We start from the raw sequence: 12281 nt of genomic DNA, 5'->3' as shown, positions 1-12281 counted from the left end.
TGATGATCCTTAAAGTATTTGTGTCTGTGTGTTTCAGAATCGTCCATCAGTGATCACATGTGCCCCAGCCAACAACCGCAACTGTAACCTGTCTCACTGTCCAGTCTCCCACAACGGCTGCTCAAGCCTCACCAACAACTACAGGAGGGCCAACAGTGAGTGCATGCGGGCATACACACACACACACACACACACACACACACACACACACACACACACACACCTACCTCTTTCAACACATTGATGCATCTTTAGTTAGGGTTTATTTCAGCACGTCTTTTTTTGTCACAGTGCACTCACCTTGGCATGTAGTTACACTCTCACTGGAGCAGTTGGGGGAACAGGAGCATGCACTCATAAACCAATCAAATTACATTTGAAGCTTAAAATCCACTAATTTTTGATGGTTGATGGTTACACATGTATAATTGAATATATCACACATGCACAATTTACTTAAGGGAGACCCATAAGACCTTACTGCTCACAGTACAGCCCAATTCTGAGATGAATTTACAAAACAAAGAAGATCGGACATGTCCCGTTCACATTTACTGTCTGTCAAAACTTGCGACTTGAAAGTCCTTGGATGCCAAAGTGATAACACTGTTACAGACAGGATCATCAATATGAATGATGCACATTTTGGGATCATCAATATGAATGATGCACATCTGGCATGCATGCACCCCCCTCGCCTCAAAACATAAAAAATGGATGTATAGAATTTTGGAAATTAACTCTTCATTTCCTCATATCCAAACGTCCCCAGGAGTACACATGATGCTCCAGAGAAAACACAGCAGCTAATACACTCCAGACTGGGACTGACTTATGTAACTGATGATGCTAAAAAACTAGAGAATCTTACTTTCCTGTCAGTATGTTTTACCGTTGTCTTTGTTTATAGCACATCTTGTGATAGGAGTTTCAACTGCACAGCCTCATTGTGCTTTATTTACTGCCTGATGTTGTCTGCTATCTCTGTTCTCAAAAACTCACTTGAAGCCTCAGCCAAAGACATATTTTCTGTGGGTTGATAACTTTACTGTGGGTGTTTTACAGTCCCAGTGAAATCTCAATGATCTCATTGAGGTTAACAGTGAAATTTAAAAGGATGATTTAAAAAAAACAAAAAAACACCAGTGTCAAAGAGAAGTTGCTTTTTTTTTTCTTTTTGTTCGGGTTAGTATTTTTCCACTGGCTTCTCACGTAAATGTGCATCAGCCTTAACTTGCTGATGTTGGAGAATAAATTGCCCACTGACCCATTTTTTCAATTCAGTATACTGGAACAGTCTACTGATCAGATATTATACAAGTGAGTGGAGAATTAATACACAAGGAATGTTTCTCTTTTGATTATGGAACTTAACAACTCTCTCCTCTCCTCTGACTCTCCCTTGCCTTCTCTACCCCTCTACTCCCCTTCTTCTTCTTCTTCTTCTTCTTCTCCTTCTTTAAAACTAGCCAACACAGCTTGTGACCCAGTGATCGAGGAGCATTTCCGTCGCAGCCTGGGGAAAAACTACAAGGAGCCAGCCCGAGCCTGTCGCCACCAACTCCGTGTCCATCACGGGCTCGGTGGACGACCACTTCGCCAAGGCGCTGGGCGAGACCTGGCTGCAGATCAAGAACAAGGGGAGTCCTTCGTCGTCCGGCAGCAGCCCAAACTCCTCCCCCAACAGTCACATGGTCAATCACAACCACTCCCCCTCTGTTGTCTCCTGAAGGGGTTTTGGAGGGATTAGCCCCCCGTTTTCCCCAACCCTCCACGATCATCCCGGCTCCAACCCCCACGCCCCTGTCAGTTTGGTCTTTCACCAGCACCCCAGAGGGACTGCCTGCCCGCTGGTCTCCCAAACCACATCCAAAACCCTGAAGCCTACACTCTCTCTCTCTCTGTGCTCTCATAGAGGATCAATCGAGCAATAACAACGCGTTTGATAATGCGGGATTTCTTTTTTTCTATCTTCTCATAGCTGACAATAATGCTAGACAAGATTCAGCAATGAGTGGTGAGGGTGTTCAGGTGTTAAAGGTTCGACTTTGGGACTGACTGGAGCATCAATTCGCTCCTTGCCCTTCAGACATTCACCCTTGCATGCCAAGCTTGGAGCTGAGCAAGTGTCTATAGTTATGTATATAAAGAGAGAGAGGAGAGGAGGTGTTTTTAATTTTCATTTTGTTTGTTTGTTTAACAGTAGTTTTGTGTACTGCTTTTGCATTGTGAGACGCCCGAAAGGAAAGATAAGTGAGAAACACATGATTACTTTGGAGATGGAGAAAATCATCACAAGCCACCTGACTGTGCTACCAAAGAAACCTCAGATGCAGATAATATCTATGCCCCCCCCCCAGCCCGGAAAGAAAAAAAGAAGAAAAGCCATCTTGTAATCTCTTCCCTCTGTTTTTATGTTCTTTCATTCTCTCACCCTCCTTCCCACTCCCTCTCTCTCCCTCTCTCTCTCCTGTGTGTGTATCCTGGTGGATTTGTTACTGTATGTGTATACTTAAGTGATTGAGCTGGTCTGATTTGCACTACTGTCATAGAGGGTAAAGGGTGGCATGTCAACAGTGTGATCTGGCATTGCACACACTGGTACTGATACAGCTGATTTTGACACAACTGATTCTTGATCAGGAATGGAACCATCTCCCATTAGCTCCCATATAAATTATAGCTAGTGAGCATAATTTCCTGCCAGCCCTGACAGAAAAGTACTAGCCGCATAGGCTAGCATAACCCCTGTTATTTATTGAATGCATTTCCGAGAAAATAGAAAATACATACCAGCAGTTCTTATAGGTTGTGACTAACTGCCATTACATACAGTTTGTTAAATAAGCAGTGTTGATTAATATCAGCAGAGATAAATATATTGCTGTCCCATCTTGATCTTTGAAAAAAACAAAAAAAAAAAACCTCTTCTCATAATGAAGTTGTGTCAATTGGTGGCACGACATTTTACAAGCACAGTCAGGTTATTAAATCAGCTAATTATGGTGTTGATTGACATCACAGTCATTATGAAAAAACACAGTTGTACAACCTCCAGTGTCTTGAAGGGCTTTGCTGAATAATGTGCTTTGATGTGTTTCGAGGGCTTAACTGCTGACAGTGATGATGGGATAGGTGACGTTGCATGTCACTTTGTGGTTGAAAATAAGTCTGGTTTCTCGACTGGGGGAGAGAAGATTATTCAGATCTCTTTCTTCAAACGCGTCTTTGTATGTGTAACTCTTTGAACACGGGTGTTGTAATTATATTTGGCTTACACCCCGCTATCCCTCCCTCCCTCTCCTACACACTGTGGTTTGGTAGATTTCTACAAGGTTTGAAGGGTAAACTAATGCTTTTACAGATGCATGTTTTGTTTTTGTTTTTTTTTGTTTTTAATAGCTGGTATCTATTTGTGTTTTTAGGCATTTCAATCTTACTACTACTAGCCTTTTCATTCAGATGTTAGTTGTTACTTCTTTTGTTGTCAGTAACAGTCGTAGACACTATACACTCACTGCTGGGTCAGTTGTACTCCATATTATTATTGTTATTATTATTATTATTTTGTATTTTTGTTTTCCAATAATATCAGTATGGTAACAAACAGCTATAGTGGGACAGCCTCCGGACAGGCTCTGTTAAATGATGAGAGCTGTGTTTCCCAAAATCATCTTGGCATGATAATCGATCAGCTCATTCCCGTTGGGCAGCGGAGCAACGATCAACTTGGTGTTAAGATGACTTTGGGAAATGCAGCCCATTTAGGTTTCTAAAGATGTTGATCCATCGGTGGTACAGGATGCTACAACCTTCAGCATGACTGAGCTGAGACACCAAATTGGCACAAACTCGTCAGAACCTTGTTTTCCAGAAAAGCATCTTAGCCAGACATGGAGCTAGAACAATTTGGGATTTTAGTCTTCTGGGGCTTTTTGGCTGCCATCTCAATGCTAGCACCAACATACCAAGCTTCATGCAAATTCTGGCTTGTGACTAATGTTGCTGTACACTTGCTCAGTCTGAAAAGTACTTGGTACTGAACAGGTGAGCACGCTAGTACATTTCTATATGTGATCTAAGCTTAGATGCTTTTGGGAAACAAGGTATGTTTAAGGTAAGAACTGGTAAATGATGAAAGTTTTTGAGCACCAGGGTGATACTTCCCAGATTGTCTTAAAACCATCACACTGAAAGGCAACAAATGGCATCTTAGTGCAAAGATAGTATTGGAAAACTCGACACAGATGTTTTTTTTGTTTTTTTTAAGAAAACCCTTTAACACCTTACATGGCTCATATAGGGGCTCAGGTTTTTTAATTATTTCTGTGACCTAAAAAAGGTCACTCTGAATTAATGGTGTGATGTCACAGCTAACTCAACCTTCAGCAATTGACTTGTTGTGTCCTGACTTGGTGTCCAGACCTATTTTGTATTTCACTGTTTTCTTCTCTGAACAACATTGTATTGTTGCTGCAGTTAAGCTAGACTGCTGCAGTTTGAGAAACTGAATTTTAATGCTACTCTCTGTAAAAGAGCCTGCATCAAGGTGGCATACATTCCTCCTATAGGGAACTTTGTACAGGCCTCATACACGCTCTATATCTCCATATCAACAGACAGAGCAAGTAACTAGCGAGGGGCGATTGTCCCAGAGTTCCCTGCCGACAGCATTCTTGTGTCTTCACTAGAATCACAAGGTGTCTCCCTTTACTTTTTTGTCTTCGCATCAAGCAGATTGGTCATTGAGCAATGGATTTGTAATCTGTGTGATAAAAGAATAACCAAGCATTTATGCTATAACATTTTTGAGGAAATTCAGAACGTAGGACTTCCAGAACTAGAGTAGCAACAGTGGATAATGCTGAGGCTCTGAAAGTGTCTTTCTGTAGCGACTGGTAGAGTTTGAGGTTCACTACGAAAATTTGAACATGTCTGCCACAGCAAGCGACAGTTGTCTTTCATTCTGATTAGCTCCATACTTCTTAGCATGCTGGCTCTGTAGTTATGACAGTTTGGTCATTTTTATGCATGAAGTATGATGATTACGGATATGATACGCAATTATGCCAGTTCTCTGAATGGAAGACTTTGTCAAGAACTCCATTGTTGTTCTATCAAGTGTTCTAGAATGTCCACACATTCCATCCTCTCTCTTCAGATGAGATGACAGGTAGAATCATTGAAAAAGTTCTGGAATTGTCAGATACAGGCACTGCAATCATAACCCAGCCGCCAGCAAAGTGATGTATCAGTAACAAATACCTAAATTAGAAGATATATATATATAGGGGACGAAGAGACTTGCGATGCTCCATAACAAACAAATACTCCACAATCTAAATCTTTTCTACTGTGCTTTCTGTAACTGTTTCAGTTAGAAGAGGTGTTTAGACTGATCGGGGTTAGGTTGGGGGGTTGAGCCTTCAGGAGCCGAGCTTCTGCAACCAAGGCCTGTGAGCCGGGAATTCAGCTTCCGCTGAAAGTCTATTGAAGAAATCACAAGTATGGCTCCCCCACCTCCCAGTTTCAATTGACCCTGATTAAGATTAGATATAATTAGTAACATGCTTGAAAACACGAGGGAAAGGGCTCTGTGTCCAGAGGTTTTTTTTTTTTATTATTATTCTTTCTCAATATCATTTCACTACCACCCTGTAGGTAGGAGGCTCTCTTTCTGCTTCGGCACACACTCCCTACACACTGTAGGAAAATCACTTAATAAAAAAATACTTTTTTATAATAGGTAACTATAAGACCATCATTACGCTGTGCGTAACGAATGTACAGAGAAAAAAATCGTAGGTATTTTTTGAGGAACAATTAATTTGTTAATGATATGTAGCTATTTAATTGTTGTTTTTTCCCTGTCCTTTTATTGTAATCATGCATTTTCTTTTTTGTGAAAAAAGTTGATCTTTTTTGTTTATAGAGTTTGTCTTGTTAGAAAAAGGTTAAAGTGCAGGAACACAGTAAATGTATGAAACTGCGTTAAGCCACTGGTGTGTCGGTGACAATCGCTACTTCCATGGTCTGCATCGTTCTGTTCAGACAACAATCACAAAACTTGTGTTCAACCATGTGACTGCTGAGACATCTGAACAAAAAGAGTTCATCCTCTTGAGCGATTTGCATGTAAGCAGTGATGGGAACGTAAGGATTTTGCCACTAGCCCAATGCAGTTTGCCTGCCATTTCCATTAGCTATTGAATAACTAGCCATTGGCTAGCAGGCTGGTAAAATTTCCACCACTGCATGTAAGCAGTGTAAATCCTTGAGTGATCATGGGTGAGGGGTTCTGAAGTCTTTTGCCACCAAGACCTGGGTAAAAAGACAATTTTCTGCCCATTTGAATCCATTTGTCTGTGATTGATTGAACTTGCCTGGATCAGTGAAACCAGTCAAACTGTCCCCAAACTTAAACCCCCACCAATTAGTCACTCCAGGTGGACAAAAGCAAACACTGAAGCTCAATTGATGTAAGTCTGACAACAGTCTCATCCAGTCTTGGTGCTTTCAGGGACAGGTTTCCTAAAAGCCTTGTAACACAAAGTTCATCTGTGCTTCATTGTCAGTCAGTGAGGCTAAGATGATCCAAGTACTAAGTGAGCTTTGAGAATATCATCCTTGAATCTGTTGCTTTTTCCTAATGTCACAGTTCCCATCTGTGGGGGCCATTTTACATTTCTCCTAGTTATTAATGTAAGAATGTAAAATTGTGCGGATTGAAACTAATTGAAAAGGAGTTGGCCCTTGCACTGACCAGTAGAGGATGAATGTAGCCCATTTTTTCCAGTTTTGCTTTTGAAATGGAAGTAGCATGGACTTGGTGGTAGTAGTACTCTGAACTGTAAAACTTTGTATCAAGAAACAACAGTCAATGTGTGGCTCTGTGTCTCCTCCTACTAAAAAGGTTTTGGCAGGCCACCTTTTTTGTACGTAAAGTAGCCTTGATGAACAATAAAGTGCTCTTAAACCACTGTCTGACTACATGAGTCTGTGTGATATCTTCGCTGTTACTGTGTGGGTGGGTACAGTGTGTGTGTGGTTGTTTAGCACATGACTAGAAGGGGTGAGGGGGTGGTAAAGATAGAGTTATTAGAAGTGGGTCATTTATTGGTGGATCAAAAATGGTATTGGAATTGATCCAGCTGAATTGAAAAATCATGTATGGAAGTACATATTGTTATAGAAAAAAAAAATGAATTGCATGATCTATAAATCACTATTTTGCAGTGATATCAAGCTCATCAGAGATGTAAACATGGAGGAGTAACAGTCATAAAGGAAAACATTTAATTCCAGTTATTGGTTAAATACCCATATGCTGTGTTACATTTTATTATACTGAACATACATGTCACCAGTTAAGACAAATGGGACATGGTGAAGAAAAAAAGTAAACAGTTATTACACACACACACAAACACATGCATGCATACACACACACACGCACACTCCATTAAGACCTTAGTTTTCTCCATTCCCGGACAGTGCAGCTCCAATCCGACTGTGTTGATGGGTTCAGGTTCTTCTATAACAGCTGTTTGCCTGAAGCCATTTTCATATCAGAAGTCACAGCTCCACTGCTGTACTGTTACTCGAGAGGAACATATTTGAGAGCAGAGACTTTGCTGAGACTTTCTCTGAGTTAATGACTTACAATGGAGCAAAAGCTGATTTTAGTACTATGCATCCCAGCCTTGGTCAGTGAACAGACAGGCAGTAGGCTGCATTTGTTGAGTGCCTGTCTGTGCATCTGAAGTGATATTTTAAGCATTTAGCTGATGCATAGAATGAGTAAGCAGTACACAGTATATGTTAAGTGTCTGGCGAAAAGACTCTTCGACAGACCCATTAATGTGTTGATGGAGACACTGTGGTAGGGACTGAATCTGTGACCATTCAGTAATAGGATGGTTTATTTAAGCCCAACTGACCAAATTTTAGACAAAAATAAAATACAAAAAACAAAACAAACACACCTACGTACAAAGTGGGGTCTTTTTTGTAATTTGCTCTGCAAAAAGCACAGACTCCTAACAGTGAGTACAAATCTCAAGTGAATGTGACAATTCAAAGCAATTATACATCATCAAATGTCCCATGAGGGGAACAGGTACATTCGCCTTCATTCAACATTCAATATGACAGCTACATACACACAACGTGAATGTGAATTTGTGTTCGAGCTCTGATCCCAACAGCGAAAAACAGACCTTCACTGGATATTTTAGTGCAGATGACAGTGACAGTTATCAGATTTGTTTCCACTGGATGATATTTTAGTATTATTACTGTATTATTACTCTGTTCTGAAGGTCAAAATCTGGCTGATCTCGTATCCAAATGAAGACATGGCTGGACGGGACAGTAACAGGTATTCTTAAAAAATGTCAGCAAGCTTTCTGAAGAATTTTCATTTGTTTCTATTAGGAGATTGTAATGTGCTTGTTTTTGTTTCTTGATTTGTTTCTGTATTTGTGTCCTCTGCTGTCTGTAAAGCACTTCATGATGAACCTGTTTATTGAAAGTGCTACAAAAATAACTGACTTCACTTGACTTGAAAAATTCCCATTTACTCATTCGCTCTCCACGTCTCTGATATAGTTTAACACTGAATTCCAATCCATTCATTCCAGAAATCTAATTCCATCTTGCTCTCTCCTTTGTAGATGTGAGATTCCTGGATTTTTAAATGAAAAACACAAAACAAAGCAAAAGAAAAAAAAAAGGCAGAAACATGGAATGGAGTGTCCAGCTCTTCAGTTCCAGTGGTCACCTCACAGGTCTCTCCACCTTTCTCCTTCTCAGATACTCTCATCATCGCTCATATCCCAAATCTGAGAAGAAACACAAAGACAAAACAGAAAACATGATTGAAATAAACAAATAATTAACATGCCATTTGGTGGAGACTTCTATCTAAAATAATGACCTCTTTTCAATATGTTTGTACCTCAAATCTGGGTAGTGATAATTTACTGTAGTGGAAGATACACATGTAGGCATGGATGAAATCAAAATAATGCCTGAGTGATCTTTTTTGATTATGGGTACAAAAGCAATAATGGCTTATAATAATGATTATGGGTAGGACATTCATAATGAGTACAACGCCAAAGTGTTCAAATCACAGTAGAGGCTTTACTGCTTTTACACAACGATTACCAGTATATGTTCATCTGCAGCGTTTGATTTAGGATAGATGTACAGTAAACAACAATAAAACAGGAAAAATAGCCAGACAGATGCTCCCCTTAGTGAGCAACTCTTCGGTCAGAGCGAGGTGTGCTTTAGAGAATGTACAGCCAGGTTGCATCACTTATTTGTCCAATCAGATTGCTTGGCAGGGTGTACCAGTTGTATAATACCTTCGAAAATACAAAATCATAACAGGTTACACTGTTATAGTATATCAAGGTTCAGAGGTTTCTTACAAGGAAGTGACAGCAGTATGTGACTGACACACACACACACACACACACACACACACACACAGGATCCTCCTCTGCAAGACTGCGTCAGTAAACAACAGCGGCAGCAGATTCTTCACATTCTCTCTCCGTAAGACGCAATTCGCATACCTCTAACACTGTCTGGAATGTTGCACACACACGGAACTCTGAGTGCACACACACACACACACACACACACACGCACACACACACAGAGTTTTGACATCTTCATGCTGCATTCCTTTGAATGTGCTGCTTCACAACTCGAAGAGCTGAAATGTGACTTCCAGTGCGAAGACTAGAAACCCAGTGAGATTGAAAACATCCACTTATAATCTATGCTAAGATCTTACATAATGTCCATGTGTAAAAAACAAAACACATTTCAAAATTTGTTGTATTTGTTACTATTTGTGCAATGTATACCTATAAGGGATATTGCCTGGACTACAGGTATTAAATATACTTATATTTATGCAGACAAATTATCATCAGTGTCCTTCAGAAACCTTTTTATTTTTTTTACCATTTTATTTTTGACAGCTCTATATATAGATAATTTCCAAATCATTTTTGCTTGTTTGGCTTGGTTCCAGAGTCAATATAAAGTAGCAAACCATCTAAACAAACTGATAATTAGACAGAGAAATAGATGCATAAATAATGAAAAACAAAGGAGTTACAATCTTTTTTGCACAACATCAATGTTTACTGATGATGTGATTCTTGCTAAACTGGTCTTCTATACTTAAAAATCTTTTCACTCCCTCACTATGGCCTTGGTGCCTCTGACATGTTTGTGAAGAGGACAACAAACAAGGAGCACAGCGAGTGGATGAGCGAGGGAGAGAGGAAAAAGGACAAGACTATAATTACACACATCATTATAGTAATTGCTGTGTGCCGAGGCCCCACTGTAAATGACTTCAGAAACGAGGAGAGAGGAGAGGAGTTTAAAGGGAAGAGGACACAGAGGGGAGAGACAGTGAAGTCACTCCTCAGTGGGCAGTAATGGCCTCCACACTTCTGCAAGTACAGCGTTTCTATGAGACGCCTCTCGTGAAAACTGTCACCAGTTTCCACTATTTGTGCAGCACGTTCATCTGTGCCACATTGTACCCCATTATGCGGCATATTTTATTTTGCTCAAGTTCTAAAAATCATTGATTTACACATGCATAGTAACTAAAAAAGAGCTTCAGTTGAGGCTGTTTGAATAGGTCAAGGTATTCTCCAATTTAACGCATCATGCCTCAACCTGGCCGGAGAGAGAAAACCCTGCAGAAACCAGTTGAACCAGTTCTGCAATATGTTAATCTGCACACCAGTCTACCTGAGCTGCATCTATAGGATTCTAAAACTTCAGAGTGTCGTTTTGGTGCAACACTGCTGTAGTTTTCAGATCCCCAACTCTGGCAGGTCTTACTCAGAAATTGAGTTGAGTTGCTTGAAAGTTCCAGGACAGTGTGGAGAATCAGGGACAAATTCATATCAAAGCTGGACGTTCGGTTGTTACGCCTCACTGCTGCTGGGTAGCGAGCATCAAAGGACAGCAAGCAAAGACCGCTTTGAAATGGAGCGACACTGGAGCCCCTCTCTGGACAGCTGCCATGCTTCACTGATAGTGTGTGTGTGTGTGTGTGTGTGTGTGTGTGTGTATGTGAGATCCTTTGTGCAAAATGAAAGACTGAGAGGGAGAGAAATGAGGCAAGCAGAAGGGGGGAAAGACCTTACGTAACGTGAATAGCTCTTGCTAACTGAAGCCAACAACTTTACTACTCTCATTCAAGCACTGTTGAATAGTTGGGATGTTTCTCAACTGTTTACCTCTGTTGCAGCAATAAATAAGCAGATTTCTGTAAAGCCAAGATCAAAGTAAATTACTTCTCAGCACAGTACAAAATGTTAAGCAAGATACTTATTGAAATCAGCAATTTCTCTTTATGTGGATGAATAATTGGGAAGTACACGATGAGAACCAATGCAAAACAATGAAATCAAAATTAAAGTAGGTATTCATTTTGAGTACAAGCGGTTTGAATTATAAAATACATAAGCTCCTTATCTGTTCTAATTAGTTGAACACCCAAACACACACACACACACACACACACACACACACACACACACCATGACAGCATCTCAAAGGGATTGGCAGTATCACAATCATTGGTGGCCATGTATTGTTGATACACATCACGTTTTTTAACTTTGAAGCCGCCTTATCGCTTCGGGACCTCGGATCACTCCAGTTGAAAGTGGATGTCGGATGTTTCATTAAGGCCAACGGTAAGCCGCATGTAATCAGCGTGTGTGTGTTTGTAATCAGTTGGGCTCCAGTTGATATGACAGAATAATAATCCTGGCTAGTTGTTGAAACAAGACTGGGATCTGATCAGATAGAGCAGGTTTCAGTTGGAACCCCAGGCCAGTGGAATCACAGCCAACTCTCTGCTGCTACTGATTATTATTCCCCACAAAAACAATACAAGCCTCAGCTTGAGGGTCTTTGTAATATCTGCCACTCGGTAGGCTTGGGTCAAAGCCTTGCCTCTGGAAAAGCTGCAGCACCAGTGAGTCAGGAACCTAAATTTGTTGCTGAGCAACAATTGCCAAATGACAGAGCCGGTCAGGTGACATCGGAAAAAATATGTAATGTCTGGCCATGATAAAGTAAAGCGTGTGCACCAGTTACTAAAGCGTGGGCATGATATAGGTAATATATATGTGAAGTGTGGCATAGCCAACAAGTGTACAGGTTAGAGAACATGTCCTCAACACAAAAGGGGACAGTACACATATTATTGCTGAGGACCTTGGAGC

The 12281-nt window shown here is 40.6% G+C and overlaps 2 protein-coding genes across 2 annotated transcripts in view; one reads left to right on the top strand and one right to left on the bottom strand.

Annotated features, from left to right (window-relative positions):
* vgll4b (vestigial-like family member 4b) overlaps nucleotides 1-6975 on the top strand; it is a 23750-nt gene extending 16775 nt beyond the window's left edge. Inside the window, 3 exon segments of the mRNA XM_071528266.1 lie at nucleotides 38-163; nucleotides 1475-1540; nucleotides 1542-6975. Coding sequence (XP_071384367.1) covers nucleotides 38-163; nucleotides 1475-1540; nucleotides 1542-1730 — 381 coding nt within the window. The 3' untranslated portion in view covers nucleotides 1731-6975.
* A 221-nt stretch (nucleotides 6976-7196) lies between these two features.
* atg7 (ATG7 autophagy related 7 homolog (S. cerevisiae)) overlaps nucleotides 7197-12281 on the bottom strand; it is a 64381-nt gene continuing 59296 nt past the window's right edge. The window contains exon 19 of the mRNA XM_071528262.1: nucleotides 7197-8843. Within this exon, the coding sequence (XP_071384363.1) occupies nucleotides 8811-8843 (33 nt within the window). The 3' untranslated portion in view covers nucleotides 7197-8810. The remainder of the gene's footprint in view (nucleotides 8844-12281) is intronic.

This window comes from Centroberyx affinis, unplaced genomic scaffold, assembly GCF_046629955.1.
Source record: "Centroberyx affinis isolate AG114_WGS23_722 - 3 ecotype Tasmania unplaced genomic scaffold, CSIRO-AGI_Caff_v1 ptg001645l_1, whole genome shotgun sequence".
Classification (NCBI taxonomy): domain Eukaryota; kingdom Metazoa; phylum Chordata; class Actinopteri; order Beryciformes; family Berycidae; genus Centroberyx; species Centroberyx affinis.
Note: the sequence above shows the minus strand (reverse complement) of the source record. Positions and strands in the feature narration are given on the sequence as shown.